This window comes from Seriola dumerili, unplaced genomic scaffold (assembly GCF_002260705.1).
Source record: "Seriola dumerili isolate Sdu_G_001 unplaced genomic scaffold, Sdu_1.0 BDQW01001125.1, whole genome shotgun sequence".
NCBI classification, from domain to species: Eukaryota; Metazoa; Chordata; class Actinopteri; order Carangiformes; family Carangidae; genus Seriola; species Seriola dumerili.
The window spans coordinates 318,892-336,344 of NW_019175380.1; the positions used below are offsets into that span (position 1 = coordinate 318,892).

Here is a 17,453-nt window from a genome sequence, read left to right on the forward strand (position 1 = left end):
GTTGCTAATTTGCAAACCTGCAGCCACAGTCTTTTCACTCCACCTTCCAGCCATTATAACAATTACATGTATAACTGCTGTATCCGCTTAATTAGCCAACCTTGTAGAGCCAAGTGTGTGTGTGTGTGTGCGTGTGCGTGTGCGTGTGTGTGTGAGCATGGTAAAATCCCAGACTGATCTTTGTGGGTGTTCTGCTCTTGTCCTACTTTTCCTTCCAAGGAGGCAGGAAAGTGGGACGAGTGTCGGAGCAGCAGGGCGACCGAACATCGTCCTCCACCGCATCACGAGTAAATAACAGGACAACAAAACAAACACACACACACATCGTTTCCTCTGTGTTTGTTTTGTCCAAAAAGGGGAATTAGACCCTCAGCTGTGTGTTCACTGTTCACAGAGAGAGGCAGAGTGAGGTGGTGGGTGGATGTTCACTTGAACTGCTCGCTGTTATGTAACAGTCAGTTCATGTGCTGGAGAACAAAACATGGAGATTCAGAGACAAATGGAGCGAAGGAAACAGGACGAGGAGGTGAGAGAGAGAGAGAGAGAGAGAGAGAGAAGAGGAAGAGAAGCAGATGGAAACAAAGTTCTGATTCACTATTTAAAGGATTTTAAAGCTCCTCCAGTGTAAAGGTCTGTGTCCATGTGTAGTGTGATTATAGATCAGCTCTAGCTTCTATATTAATACTGTGAAAGTATCAAAGCCTCAGTCCACAGAGAAATGCACACAGCCTGTATTCAGAAACTGAGCCTTAAACCCAGCCGTCAGGACTTCTGGAACTTTGTGATGTCACAACAAAGCAGTCCCCAAGCCCCGCCCACCTGGACCCACCATCCAAACCTTGCAGGATTTGGTTTCTCTGAGTGTTTTACCTGGAATCTGCTATATTTTTATTGGATCAGTCAGAAAACAGCGAGCCAATCAGATGACCTCGCTCTACGTCACCGTGGATACATCAGCTACACACATTGTCTGTAACAACAGAGCTGTTTTCAGCAGAGTCAACACAAAGTCGACCTGAGACCGTTTTCTGAGTCAAATAAATCTCCTGAAGGACGAGGAATGTTCCAGTAGCACAGGAAAACAATCTGTGTGTGTGTGTGTGTGTGTTTTCCTCCCATAAACAGACCTTATAAAGCAAGTCTGCTATTTTTTGTATGTTTTTATTGTGAATGTGTGTCTGTATGTGTGTGTGTGTGTGTGTGTGTGTGTGTGTGTGTGTGAGGTTGTGGCAGATGGACGTGGGTCGAGAAATAGGTCATGTCAAATTCTTGTGGGAGGACCAGCCATTCCTACACACACACACACACACACACACACACACACACACACACACACACACACACACACACACACACACACACACACACACACACACAGTGGATCTATGTTTAGAAATGGAAACACTTGGACGAACTGCAAATATGTATTTTTTGCCCCAAGATAAACGTGAAACACACACACACACTCACACACACACTCACACACACACACACACACACACACACACACACACACTCTTGCACTCTCACACACATGCATGTTTGCACAGACATGTGACTCTGCATCCATGCAGAAAGTCTCATGTGGTCGTCATGGCGACTTCAGCTTCTATCATCCTCCTCCATTCACTTTCTTTCTTTTCTTTTCTTTTTTCCTTTTTATATCTTTGTATTTCTTTCTTCTTTCTGTCTTTTTCTCTCTATTTTTTCCTTCTTTCTTTTTCTTTTATTCTTTTTTCTTTTTTTTTCTTTTTTTTTCTTTCTTTCTTTTCTTCCTTGTACAGTAACAACACAAATTCATACTCATGTTCAGGGGCAGATGTGAAATTTTCCTGGTGTCGTCTCGTCAGTGGAAGCTGCTGCTGCTGCTTCTGCTCTGTTCAATATTAATATATTTTCAATATAATAATATAATATTGATTTTTTTCTGTGTTTAAGATGAAAACAACTTTTTTATTTCCATGGTTTTGATGAAACATCAGACTCTGAAGTGGCGGCAGTCACACTGTGACGGTTGTTCGGCTGCTGTGGTTGTTTCTTGATGTTGTAGTTACTGATATCAGAGCTGAATGCTGCATCTGCTGAAACAAAGCAGCTTTTCATCATCATCATCATCATCATCATCATCATCATCATCATCACAGTGTGTTTTTCTCCCAGCAGCACCTTCAGCATCCTGGACATTAGTTTCCTCTGTAGTCAGAAGAAAACACAGTGATGGACCTGACAGGGACGCACTTGTTTAGTGACTTTTGAAGTTAAAATCATTGAACGACGACTGTGTCCCTGGTTCGTCACTGTTTCCTGTCCCCTGGAAACACTTGTGTGGTGTTGTGAGTATTGGCAGCTGATGAAGATGTTTCTGAATCAGTTTGTGTTTCGTCCGTTTGTGTTGGTTTTGTGGTTCAGTCGTTTTGAAGACGAGACTCGGGTTGTAACGTTACAGTCTGACACACTGTTGCTCCTGCAGCGATCTGTCAGAGAGACGAGAGTTCAACGTGTCGACTCACAGAATCGACTGAGGCGTCCGCTCTCTGACCGACACAGCACCACAGCCTGTGAGAAAACACCCAGGAAAGTGGTTATCGTGTGTGTGAATGTCTGTGTGTGTGTGAGTGTGTGTGTGTGTGTGTGTGTAGCAGTAACCACAGAGTCACTACAGTGTTCACTCAGGCTTTTGCTCAGCTGTTTAATCCCTGACTCTTCATTTCCTCTCCTTATTCTCTCTCTCTCTCACTCTCTCTGTCTCTCTCTCTCTCTCTCTCTCTCTCTGTCTCTCTCTCTCTCTGTCTCTCAGGGTGTTTCCTGCAGATGTTCATGAGAATAGTTTTTGACTCATGATGATGATGATGATGAACCAAAGCAATAATTATAACACTTCTGGCTATAACACTGAGGGTGAGACTCTGCTAATTGACCAGTTTAAGACTGTGCTACTCGTGTGTGTGTGTGTGTGTGTGTGTGTGTGTGTGTTGCAGCTGCATCCTCTGGTTGTGCAGGAAAAGGCGAGACTCCTCCCTGCAGCACAGTAATGACAGGCTTTACACCACACACACACACACACACACACACACACACACACACACACACACACATGGTATATACTTACTGCAGACACTACCAGACGACCTGACTCTGCAGAATGTAGATTCTTTCTCTTATTGAGATTAAAGCTTTTCCACTGGTCAAACATCTCACTAACATCAGGCTTTTATCTGGAATGGAAAAGGGAACAATCAGCATTCACACCTGGGTCACATGACTCTGTGTGTGTGATGTAAACACCGCGTCCAGGTGAACTCTAATATTCGCCCCCTTTTCCTGCTGTGACGTCTTTGAGAGCTCGAACGCCGTAAACACGAGAGGGACGCCCCGACTGATCGATCGGCCGTCGATCATTATCGGCCGGTTTTCATTAGAGACCATCAGATCGTAAAGAGCGGGAAGACAGACACACTCATCTTCACTCATCATCAGTGGAGCTAGAACAACCCGTCACACGTGTGGGATTTAAAGTGTGAAATAAAGGCTCAGGTGTTTTCCCACGACACACACCTGCAGTATTTCAGACGTGGGACACACTCACCTTTCCGCCTGGCGTGTGTCTCTGTACTTCACGTCCTTCCACCAGGAAACAGAGACACGAGGAAATAAATGAACTGCTTTTACTCTGTCTCGCTAACGTCACATGAGCGCGCCGGCCATTAATCATAGGGTCGTTAATTAGATCCCTGGTTGACGTGTCCTGAGTGAGACCCTGAACAGTCAGCACACACACACACACACACACACACACACACACACACTCATCCTGATGAAATAAAAACTTCAACAGATTGTTTCAATGTGAACTTTTATCATTCTTTTTGTCCTCTTTCCTTTCCTCTCCCTTCCTTCCTCGCCCCCTCCCTCCCTCCCTCCCTCCTCGCGGCCGTGCCGTGGCGTCGTTAGATGACAGAGCTCAGTGTTAATCAGTGGGCAGGAAACATTCTTGTGTCTCAGCTGCTCGGCCTCCACATTCCTGCTCCGCGTCTGAGTGTTTTTACAGTACGAGTCTTTGTCTGCGGTCACACAGTTCACATCGCCGCTCACATGGCGTCTTCGTACGCTGCAATAAACCGGTTACAACCACGGGCAAATTCTGCCGCCATCGTCCCTTCACCGGGTTCCGCTTCTCAGACCGGCTGGAAGATTTCACTCATGTCGTCTGATTCAGGGTCACAGAGGTCGCGGGGTCAACCCTCGATGAAAACACGAGTGGTGTAGGGAACAGTTGCCATGGAAATCACAGCCTCGTCATACAACAAGCACTGTATCACCTGTTTCCTGTGAGATGCTTCACATGCCTTTAAATAAACTTGAATATCAAGCAGCTCGTGTAATCAGGGTCCAGGACTTTAATCACTGTGTCTGAAGCTGATCAATTATTCTGATCACAGTCAGGAGGATTATGTGTTTTAATTCAAAATGAAACAGTGAAACATTGAGAAATGTTGTAAAATGAAGCAACAACACAATCACTGCTCTGCTGTTTTCAGTCTCTAATTATTTCCAGTTGTTTCAGTCCTCTTTGTTTTTCATCTGTTGTCAAACTATTGATGATGAAATTCAACATTTCCTCCAGATGTTGTGGAAGTAAAAGACGGCCGGGAATCGGAAGGATTTTGCCCTCTGAGCTGCTGAAAGACTTTTAATGTGAAATATCTCTGCAGGAAGTTGGAGGTTCATTGACAGGAACTTAACAGGGACTGAAAAAACAAGAAAAGAGAATTAAATTCAGAACGATATGACTGTTGTTATTAGTTCAATGGGAGAAGATCAGGACACAGGAAGTCGTCTTACTAAAATAAAAGCCTGGTTCTCTCTGTAGTTCAGGTAAATAGCTTTGTGAGAACTGACATTGTATTTCCTGAACTAAAGGAACAGAGAAAGTTTTATTTTGTTGTCAGTACCAGCGCTCTGGTCTTAAATAGGCATCAGTAAATGTTCATTTGAACAACTCTGCCCTCAGTGAAATGTTGATTGTTCAACATGGAAAAAGTTAATGTTGGTTAAGTTTTGGAGCTATAGTTCCCATGATGCTTTGGGGATGTAATCTGAAAATTGCAACTTGAGTCACGTTTTTTAGCCCATATTTCTTTACATTTTGTTTGAAACGAGACCATGAAAATGATGCTGAATTAGCAATTAGCTCTTCCTGTTAGCAGTGAACCTGCGGACGTACAGACAGCCATCACTGGATTACTGCGATAGACAAGTTAAAAACATGATAAATGGCAAGTTCTGTAGTTGTAGGCAGAATCTTTTTTATATGGTCTTAAGTGGATTAATGGAGGTTTAATTAATTAAATCAGCTGCCAAACTAGAGTTACTTCCTGTGCAGTAAACTCTCCTGTATATTCATTTACTGCAGAGGTTTTCTTGTATCAGAAATGATGCTGATTCAAGTTTTGGGTGAAGGAAACTCTGTGTCTTCCTCTCAGCGTTTCTCTTCTCCTTCCTGTTCCAGAAGTCAAAGGTCACACCTTGACAACACTGACCTCCCTCATGACCCCGAACGAGATCACCTCCTGTTTCGTAAGGGATGGCGAGCGCTGTTATTAACACAGGAAGCTCCGTTCCTGCTTCACAGGGTGTGGTGTGTGTGTGTGTGTGTGTGTGTGTGTGTGTGTGTGTGTGTGTGTGTGTGTGTGTGTGTTCACTGCATCAGGACTCTCACAGAAGACAAACTCATCTCACCTCCATCTGTCGAAGTGCTTTTCATACAGTTCACTTAAAGTTTAAACAGAACAGAAAACTTTAGAGGAGTGAGTCAAATAAAAACATGAAAGCCTGAAACACAACATCAGAAGGCAGCAGAGAATAATAGGACGTGTGTAATTCACACGACACTCAGAGCTGGAAACAAAACAGTGGGTAGGAGTTTGAGAAAATAATTTAGTTTCGCTTCCTGTGACCTCATGACCTCCAGGGGACCTTCATGTGAAGAGGTGTTTCCTTAAAGTCTGAGTTAGAGTTTTCTTAACGTCTTCACATAAGTATTTAAGGTTTTTTTCCTACTTAAGGAATCACTTAAAGTCAGTTAAACCGTTGAACAAAACACCTTAAGTTAAGATTTTCCTTGAAGTCTGAGTTTGTGTGTCTTTAAAAAACAGTTGCACAAAACACCCTCAAGTTTTATTCTTAAAATGTTCATTAAGTATTTAAAGTTTTCTCCTTATCTTAGTCTTATCACTTATAATCTGTTAAACCGTTGCACAAAAGACTTTAGTGAAGGAAAAACACTGAAGGAACCTCTGACTCCGTCTCCAACATGTTTGAGTTTAAGGTGATAAATGAAGTGATTGAGTGAGAGTCCACGACAGAAAGACACCCACAGTTTTACTGCTGTAAAATCTCTTTCACTGCTGCAAATGCCTTAATTTTTTTCCTTAACTAATGAAACCTGCAACACCCTTAAGTCACTCATTCAGCTAAGAAGAAATTAAACCTTAAGTGGAAAACTAATGGTGTTTTGTGCAACCGGCCGGGAGGAAGTTTGTCTCTGTCTAAAACAGGAAGTATTTCTTCTTTAAAGTTTAGCTGTGGGCGCAGTGATGTGGTGCAGTACTGTGCCATGAGCTAGAGTCTGCAGCAGTGCTCCATGTCGACGCCACCACCAGTTCAGGATAAATGCACCTTTGTGCCGGTGGTTATCAGCAGCTGAGGATCAGAACAGACTGAAACCTGGAGGAGCTGCTCACTGCTGGGTCCGGGTGTTTGATGCTGCAGGTCGAAACAAGTTAACCGAAGGGAATTTGGCCTTCAACTCCCACACTGACTCAGCTCGCCTCCCCTGAAACGCCTCAGAGCTTTCAGAGATTTTAGAGACGAGTCATGGAAGAGTCCTGGAGGTGAGAGGAGCTGGTGGGTTGCTGGTTTGAATCCCCCGACAGACTGGGAGTTCTGGATGGAGCAGCGGCTCTTTGTCACTCGTTTAGCTCCTTGGGTGGTGTCAGGATTTAGTAAATCTTCATGTCGTTTTCATGGTCTGATTGTAAAGTATTGGATAGTGTCATTGATTCTTTTTCATAGGGAAGAGCACGCTGGGCATGTGACGTGTGAATGAGGCCACAAATCTCTAATTGATTATCTGGCTCACAGGCTTTACTGTAGTAGTAGCAGCTTTGTGTCCGATACAGATGTTTACAGGCTGCTGGACGTTAATCAAACGTCACAAAAACTATTTCCTTTTTTTGTTCTTCACAGATCAACAGTGACCTGCCACACTGACATCACACAGCTCCTCCATACTGTTGCTGTTTAGGTTGTTAATCAGACGTGAGTTGTTTTCTGAACAAGTCTTTGCATGATAATGGATAGTGTTGAATAAAGTTATATTTCCCACCATATGCAATATTAAGAAAAATAATTATCTGAAACATAAATTACAATAATACAATTATGTATTATAAAAAACCTGAAACATAATATAGTCTAAACACATATTTTTCATAATATCAAGAAAATGATCTACAATAATACAATTATGTATTATTAAACAAATGATAATTAATTAAAACATAATATCATAATATACAACAGCATAATTATATTCTTCATTATGATATCGTATATCGTGACAGTTCTGCTGGACTGTATCGAGTTAAATATATCTGTGACTATACTGCAGATGTGTCAGTGAGGCCAGGGCAGCAGTGTGTGTGTGTGTGTGTGTGTGTGTGTGTGTGTGTGTGTATGTGTGCGTGCGTGCATGTGTGTGTCTGTCTCATGGTGTAAATGACCTTAGGCCTGTGTGACCACTTGTGTCACCTCACATGACATCATGTGTCGACACAGTCAAATGTAACCTGACAGATGTGTGTCTGTGAGATCGATGTGCCCTTAATGCCTCCCTCTCTCTGACTGTGTGTGTGTGTGTGTGTGTGTGTGTGTGTGTGTGTGTGTGTGTGTGTGTGTGTGTCTAATGTTTTGCAGTATGAGTGTTTTTCATTAAGGTTGTTGCAGCATTCACCACATTACCATTTCCAGTGTATTATTGTAGAAGTTATAGAGATGTGATGGTATTACACACACACACACACACACACACACACACACACACACACACACACACACACACACACACACACACTGCCAGTAACAGCCGTGTGTTTGCAGCCAGCAGTTGAGTCAGACTGCTGCTGCTGTTTGCTCGGAGGATGAAAGCAGGACTGACTGGCTCATTGTTTCTCAACCACACGGTTTTAAATAGCACTTCCTGTGAATGCGTGACCCATGATGCAACGCTGCCTGTGCCGCTGATGCTCAGACACAGCTGCGATCGATCGACCACGTTTCACTGTTTACTGACAGCAGCTCAGCCGCAGGTTGTTCAGTCAGGTCTGTGTGGAGCTCAGACTTTGGTCTTTGGTGTAACATCATCTGCTGGTTACAGTCAAATACAGATCAGAGGAGCAGTGTCAAATCTCCAGACATTGATTCTTCTTTGAACTATTTCTCACCTGTGTTTTCATGGTGAAGTTCTGGAGAGATCTCGTGTTTTGAAGCTGTTAACTCTCTCTCCTCCTTCAGCCTTAAAGATATTATTTGTTACCATGATAATCCAAATGATGGGGCTGTTGAATATCTAATTAATTTCATAATTCTAATTGATTCTTTATCCACATACAGAAATTTGACAAATCAAATCCAAATTTTTGCCCTTTTTCTCCTTGAACTAAATTCTTTTATCAAATCAATCGGTTTAATAAACAACAAAAAGATTAATAAGCTTTTGAAAATTATGGAAACTTTCTCCCTTTTACTTCCGACTGAATAATTAATTGTTTGTGTATTTATTCATGTAGCCTTGTGTTATTTTATTTTATTTTATTTTATTTATTAGTTTTCTTAACCTAATGAGTATGATTTAATTGAGATATACGTGTATATATATCTCATCACAATCTGTCTGATTTACATGTTGTGTTTTATTGAACTTCATAGATTGTGTTTAAAGCAGAAATGGATGTAAATGGATGCGACCCATGAACGCAGCTTCTTTACTAGAGATCCCCCTGGTGGTTCATGTGTTTATTTAGTGACCAGAAATCCACTTCTAATAGAGCTGCTGAGTGGGAGGAGCTATATCAGGTATCCCTGGTTGTGGAGGTAGAAGTCCCATTCATTGTTCCCATAGCAACGTTACCTGACTCCTGGTTGAATCATCAGTATAAAACATGTTGCTGTTGATCTCGACTCTTTGATAAAAGAATCTGAGGTTCAGGTCTAACTACAACTCCCAAGGTGCATTTTGACCAGAAACATCCAACCACAGCCTCATATTCTGTTATGTGTGTCACCGATGGCAGACAGAAGCTAAGGTTTACACTGCAGCTAATAATTATTTTCATTATCGATTAATCTCCTGATTATTCCTTTTATTAATTAAAGGTTTTCAGTTTATTATCATATAAATAATAAAGTAGAAACAGTACATATTAAAAGAATTACTAAAATTAATTTCTCTTGCAGATTAATCGATTGATTGAAAAACTAATTTACTTTGTGATTCTGGGTCAGTTTTGGATGAATTCAGTAACCATGGTGACGAAGCATTTTGAGCTGTCAGAGCCTCTCTCTGATTCTTCTCCATGGCAACGGTGGCCGAGGCTCGTGGGTGTTGCAGTTTTTAGACCCACGCACCAGGACAGACGAAACAGGATTCCTCAGGTCAGAACATAAACCTGTGGGGCTGAAGTGTGAATTCACAACTCGACTTCTACCCTGAAAACTTCCTGTCAAGGTTCCAGCTGCAGAACCAGCTTTGAGACCTTTAGACATGTTTGAAGGTTCTTTTTAAATCTTCTGATTAATATTTTGTTTAATGTGATTTTCCCACATAAAAAGTGGAATAAAAGCTCATCTACTCTTACTTCCTGGTTGAGAAATGTGGATCAGGCCTTGAGCCCCGCCCACCACCTGCTGGCTCCAGGTGGACAGGTGAAAGAGCAGAGAGCATCAAGATGGTGAGAGGAGGAAACATCAGAGAGACTCAGCCACATGTTTGAGCCTCAGTCAGACCCAGACTCAGAGGAGGAGTCTGAGACCAGAACCAGAGACTAGCATACGGGTCAGAACCGTTAGCTAGTTAGCAACTTTTATTTATGTTGTTTGTTAGCTTGTTAGCTTTGTTAGCCACTTGCCCTGTATAGCCAATCTGCAGATTACTAAATATCCGGTTTAGGCCAGGTGACTTCCTGTCTTCCTCTCATTCGTTGCTGGCTGGTCGCCGTGATTGAACGACGTTATCTTTTGGTCTTTTTGTAAACTTTCTACACTCAACAGTGAGGTGTATTTGCAGAATGTGGCTAAAATGTCATTAAATAGCTTCTGCTAGCATAACGATTAGCCTTAGCTTGACTTCGTCTTGGTGCTAGTTAGCTTCGTAGCAGCTATGCAAAACTCCCATAGGAAAACTGCAGATTTAAGGTCCTGAGATCATCATGTAGTAAGCACTGAAACTAGTGTAGGGCTTTATTTGGCTGACACAGTGTTAGCGGCTGTGCTAATGCTAACTGTCTGTGTATTTGTGTATTTAGCCCCCCCTCCCATCGCCACCAGTTGACAGGATGTGTTCCTTAGGTCTGTGACGTATGAAAGCCTGGCTGTCTGACATGTCCATTGTCTGTCCGTGTTGTAATGTCTGTCCATTCAGTCAGTCTGCAGTGTAAAACATGTTGAGTGAGGGCGAGGACACGTCTGTCTGTTTCCAGGAGCGATACAGTGTTGATTCTTGGATTTTAATTTAAAAAAATCCACCCACAGCTTCTCTGTGATTGTTTCCACCAGAGGAAATGAACTCCTCTCCTCCTCCAACAAACTAATCGTGTCTCGAGTTCAGCCTCGGCAGAACAATGTGGAATAATGGGCCCTGACATTTCTTGGCCTTATTTGGCCGCAGCTGATACGACTCCAGTTCATGTTGTTGTGGAGCTGCAGCGGCAGGATGTGATGTCATCAGTCCTGGCCTTCAGCATGTGACCTCTGCCCCCTTCTGCCAAACACTCGCTTCCCTGAGCCTGACCGCAGTTGTGCTGAAACACACTCAGCTGTCAGTTTATTAGGAACACCCAGCTACACTAATGCAGCCTAATCCCAAACTGTTGTAGAGAAGTGTCAATTGAACTTCATGATGTCACCTGTTATTTTCTGTTAGCTTCTCTGAAACAGTCCCAACACAAACAGATCATTACAACCTTCATGAAGGAGGATTTATCACAGGACAGTGACGTCACAACCTGATGATGAAGACCAGAAATCACTGCCTCACTCACTCTGACACTGAGTGTTTGACTTTAATGAGCAGTAAATCACTTATTTAGTAAATTATCATCATTTTATGTCCTTGCTGCCAAACAAAGCCGAGCTGATCCGACAGTCACAACATCAGAGCAGGTGGAAGTATTTCAGCTTCTTCACAGCAGATGGTAAAATGACCATAAAGTCTACAGCAGATCTGAGGACTCTTCTTCCACTGAATGTTCTGCTTTCAAATGAATTTGAACTCATAATTAGTTTGAAATCATTGGAAGTTAAGTTTTTGAAAAAGTGACAGAGGTCTGGAACCAGACCGTTAGTTTTTCTTTTCTATGTTATTTAAAAAACAACCTTTTATTCAAGTAGATGAATCTGTATTTCTGATATCATTCATTGATTTTTTTTTCTTCCTGTGTTTTCAGATCTGTCAAAGAACCGACTGGCCGACGTCCCCTCAGAGGTCTGCAACCTGGTTGCCTTGGAAACACTAAACCTGTATCACAACTGCATCAGGACCATCCCAGACAGCATCATCAGCCTGCAGTCGCTCACCTCCTTCATTATCAGGTACACACACACACACACACACACACACTTGGTGACTAGGCTGTTGCATTCTGGGTAGGAAGCAGCTGTGTTGTTGCGTGTGAGTCTGTCTTGTTCTTTATCTCTGAAACAGAAGTTTCTAAACTGATGCAGATCTCACATGCAGGAGTTTACCAGTAGTAATCTGTTACCGTGGTCACCAGACAGGAAGCAGCTCTCTGATCCCGACCTGTTGTGTCAGCTTCTTCCAGGAGCTCCAGAGTTTTGTTCAGAGTCTCAGACACACATGAAAAACAAGTTAGGAATAATTGAACCCAGAGCTTCCACACTTCACCTGCATGTTGTTATTCCCTCCGAGCCTGTGACACTCTGACTTCAGGGCGTCTGTTCTCATACAGTATAAACAACAACACAGAGGATCTGTTCAGTGTGAAGTCAGTTTCATTTTCACACCGTCTCTGGTTCCTTCTCAGTGTGAGAATTTGCTGCTTTTCTTAGTTTTCTGTCGCTGTAAACGGAACATGTTCTCTGATCATCTCAGCTAAAAGCCTCAGGGTTGTGCTAGCTTAGCTTTAGCATGTTGAAATAACTGGGAGTGTATCAGCTGATCACTCTCTGTTTTACCTGTGATTAGAACCAGTTCATGTGTTTCTGTGCAGGAAACGTCTGCAGAGGTTATTCAGCGTTATAAATGATTAATCAGTTAAATTAAAGAATAATCAGCAGATGAATCCACAATGAAAATAATCGTTAGTTTCAGCTCAGTCACTGGAACAGAACAGAAGATATTTTCATTTATTACAACAAAGGTTTTATTTTTGTAATTTTAATGACCTTTGTAAGAACAATGTGAGAATCAGCCATGAAAACCAGATTAATTAGATTTTAATTTATCAACCAAATGTCAAGTTGTCTATGTTGCTGTATCAGTGTGTGTGTGTGTGTGTGTGTGTGTGTGTGTGTCTGAACGCAGCATCAGACTGAACAAAGCTAAAATAAAACACTGTCATTGTCCTTTACTGTGAGCAGACTGTGTTATTGTGTGTCGGCTTACGGTCGCAGCGTTTCCACTGTCTGAGCTGCTGCTACTACTGTGAGTCACTGCAGGTGTGTGTGTGTGTGTGTGTGTGGTGTCCCATTGATGCTGCAGGGTGAGCTGCAGAGCTTGCCAAGTGTCAGCACACACAGCACGGGTGCAGTGTACTGTTAGTTAACAACACACACACACACACACACCCCTCTGGGGCTGACCTTCACACACACTGTGTCGGTGTCTGTCACGCTGTGTTTAAAGGTTGAGGTATTCCGTCTCTCTCTGCAGGTGAATGAAACTTCCTGTGACTCAGATCAGTTTTAAAGGACAGAATACACTCAAAACAATTACCAATTAAACTTAATCCGCAACTATTCTGATTATTGAATAATTATTTATAGATCCATATTTTCTTCTTCTTCTGTGTTTTATTTGAAGTGCTGATCCATCAGAAAATTAATTTGTTTTAAGAACCAAAACCCATCTCAGTGTAGTTTTACATCTCCTCTCTCAGGCTTCTCTCTGGAGCTCTAGTAACAACAGGACTGTGAGCCAATCAGAAGAGAGGAGGCTCTGAATCCAGGTTCAAGGAACGTGAACTTTATTTGTTTGACACATTTCAAGCAAAGACACATCACAGAGAGCTTCACAACACATGATTAAAAACCATGTTTGGTCTAAAAATAAACCTTAAAGAAAAAGTAAAATGTTTGAAAAAATGATATAAATAGCAGAAATAAAAAATGAGGAGCTGAAGGTCGGATTCAGTCAATCAGCTGATGAGCTGTGACAGATATGACACAGCAGGGCTACACACACACACACACACACACACACACACACACACACACACACACACACACACAGTCATGGTACTGTTAGTGAGTAAATTAGTAATTTTAATAATCAGTTTAATTAGGCTTTAAATGCTGATTTTGCAGGACAACAATTTAAATGCATGGAGCACATGAACATAAAAGGCTGAGAGTGTGTGTGCGTGTGTGTGAGTGTGCACGTGTGTGATGTTCCTAAACATTATAGACAGCAGGTCTTTACATCTCACCACAGAGAGGGAAGCTAATCACATTTGAATTTTAAGCTCTGATACATGCACACAAAAACACACACACACACACATGCACACACAGACACAGACTCTGTCCTGTCAGAACAGGAAGGACGCTCTCTCTTCCTCTACAGGAATAATGTGGTTTATTTTTAGTGTCTTTAAAGTCAAAGAGTCTGAAACAGAGAAGTTTTCATTTTTCATTCTTTGTGTTAAAATTGTGTTCAAGTTTTTCACGTTTAATCGATGCTTTGTCGCATCACCAGCTGGCTGTTGTACATGTAGATTACCTCTGAGCTGGTTCACTTTGGTCAGTTACATGACATTATTTTACATGTTGGTTCTGAGACAAACCGCAGCTCTGCCTCAGACGCCCAGCTGAGTCAGCAGGATCCATCCTCTGTGCAGCACGAACATTTGAACTAAACTTCACAGCCGTCCTCCAAAAGTCATTGATGTTTCAGTCTGGAACAAAGTGATGGACTGAACGACAGACGGTGATAAATGCTCATTAAGTTTGTTTACAGCCACATAATTTTACATATTTTAACTTTTTAATTCTACATATTTTAAGAAATATTATTGGAAATCAAGAAAAAGTAGAGCAGACGGTCTATCAGTAGCAATATATCATGTGACTTAAACGTCACACTGTAGAGATGAAAACACCAGATGTGTGTGGAGTGATGATGAGGAGGCTGAACCTTCCTCCACAGAGAAATGCACACAGCCTGTATTCAGAAACTGAGCCTTAAAACCAGCCGTCAGGACTTCTGGAACTTTGTGATGTCACAACAAAGCAGGCACCAAGCCCCGCCCACCTGGACCCACCATCCAAACCTTGCAGGATTTGATGATGACTAGGCTTGAACCTTCCTCACATTAACACATGAAACAAACAGATGGTCACATGGTTTCCATCTTTTAATGAGCTCATCTTTTTGCTTCGTCTTCTTCTGCACTGACTGAAGATTGAGTGGAAAGTCAAACACATTAAGTTCACTTGTAATAAAATGTGTTATAGAAATAAAATGAGCCGTTGCACTGATCAGAAAAAGAAAATTAAGCTGTTGGAAAAACATGAATATGAAAGTGAAACAGAAATAAACCAGAGTGTGGTGTTTTGTGTGTTTCATCTCAAACAATGTGGCTGCTCGTAAAACGCACACACGCACACACGCACGCACGCACGCACGCATGCACAGTTTACACAATCGATCACGTACTTTGTTGAATCTCTGAAGCTTTTCCAACATGAAAGAATTAAAGTGTAACACTACTTTTTCCATTGTCTCTGTGTGTGTGTGTATGTGTGTGTATGTGTGTGTGTGTGTGTGTCTGAACAGCTGGATAAACTCACTTATGTTTCCTGAGCGTTATTTTCAGAGCTGAGTCAGAGGGAGTTTCACAGTCTTGTGGTAAAAATGTGTGTTTGTGTGTGTAGTGTTGTGTAGTGTGTGTTGTGTGTAGTTATGTGTGCTTGCGTGTGTGTTTTCCTGCTCAGAGATTAAAGACAGTTTGCTTTGCTTCCTTCAATCAGATTTATTTATATTCACAGAGAGCTTCACAGACATGAATAAGAAAATATTAGAAATGTGACTTTAAAGTTCCTCCAGTGTGACGGTCTGTGTCCATGTGTAGTGTGATTATAGATCAGCTCTAGCTTCTATATTAATACTGTGAAAGTATCAAAGCCTCAGTCCACAGAGAAATGCACACAGCCTGTATTCAGAAACTGAGCCTTAAAACCAGCCGTCAGGACTTCTGGAACTTTGTGATGTCACAACAAAGCAGTCACCAAGCCCCGCCCACCTGGACCCACCATCCAAACCTTGCAGGATTTGGTTTCTCTGAGTGTTTTTACCTGAAATCTGCTTTATTTTTATTGGATCAGTCAGAAAACAGTCAGCCAATCAGAAGAGAGGCTCAGAGCCTCCTCTCTTCTGATTGGCTCACAGACCTGTTGTTACTAGAGCTCCAGAGAGAAGCCTGAGAGAGGAGATGTAAAACTACACTGAGATGGTTTTTGGTTCTTAAAACCACAAATATATCTTCTTATGGATCAACACTTCAAATAAAACACAGAAGAAGAAGAAAATATGAATTTATCATCAAACATTTAGTGAAGATACCCTGGATACCCTGAGTGATGACAGTATATGTTAAAACAAAACTGTCATCACAAATAAAGCATTAATTATTTATTAATTTTATTCAGCTGTTTATGGCTTTCCTCTCTCTTTAAACTTAATATTAGTTTAATACCACAAATAATAATAATAAGTTAATAAATTAATGTGAAAACAAGCCAAAATACTTTACTTTTAGATGTTTTGTTACAGAAAGTGTTTGAAACCCATGATCAAAACAGTCTATTCACATTCTGTCATTGTGTTACTTAAAGATGGAATTATAGTGAATATAAATGATGCCCCTTTTTGCTGGGGTCCTGAGGGTCCCTGGACCCCACTCTGAGAATCACTGCTTCACATCACTGCCTCAGTACAAAGGTAGTTAGTGCGGTTTAAGGTTGAGGCTTTACTTCAAGCAGAAGTTCGCCTCTGACAGAGGAAGCGTCAGGCGTGAGGTGATGAGACGATGAGTCGACAGGAAAAAGGATTTAACTTTAGTTCAGGTGCCTCTGACAAACTCAGATAAAACACGGCGCTGCGAGTCACTGTAAAGCTCCTGCTTCCTGTTTATCCTGCATATATGAAACTTCAACACACGGCTGCAGCTCTCTCTCTACATAGATATTTATATTTTTTCATGTCTGTGTCATATCAGGATCAGGATCCAGGCCGTTTTTTAATAGTTGAGTTTCAGCCTCGGAGCTCTGGGTACAGCAGCTGTCAGAGGTTTATTCTAGTTTAAGTGCAGTTATGTAATAAAAAATAAAAAAGATCAGACTGAAGCTCTTGGATCAGGAACAAACAGACATGGGCAGGAGATCTGTAGGGAACAAGTCATTGTGTTTGTACTGACGTCACACCACCATGAATCTGATCAACTGATTAACTGATCAAAAAGAATGATGAAGCTGATGAAAAAGAATCGCCAACTCTCTCTCATCATTTAAACTTCATATTTTAGTGTTTTGTGTATATTTTTATCTTATTTTTATTATTAGAAATGATCTGTTTTTGTGTTTTTTGATGTTGCTTGTCTGTCTCTTTTTCTGATGCACCAACTGATTTCGTTGTACGCAGAGTTCACAGTGACAATAAAGACTTTTTAATTCTAATTCTAAGATAATAATTGGTTACAGTCCTGACGGCTCCCTGTGTTTTAGCTGCAGCACTGAGACATGTTTCACATGCTTCACTCCCAAAATTCATCTTTTTTTAATATTTCAACATTGATATTCCACATATCAGAGAATGTGAGTTCATCTTCGTGCATAGAGGGAAAGAGGAAGTGCTGTCTACCTGTTTTCCTCGTGGTGCTCTCTGTTGTGTGTGAGGTGCAGATCCAGCAGCTGTAAACACCGGAGTGTGAATGTGAAAT

At 41.6% G+C, this 17,453-nt stretch overlaps 1 protein-coding gene across 1 annotated transcript in view; it reads left to right on the plus strand.

The window, feature by feature from the left end:
• Positions 1-17,453, plus strand: part of lrch1 (leucine rich repeats and calponin homology domain containing 1) — an 81,697-nt gene that overhangs the window by 21,138 nt on the left and 43,106 nt on the right. Inside the window, exon 2 of the mRNA XM_022767264.1 lies at positions 11,724-11,868. Within this exon, the coding sequence (XP_022622985.1) occupies positions 11,724-11,868 (145 nt within the window). The remainder of the gene's footprint in view (positions 1-11,723; positions 11,869-17,453) is intronic.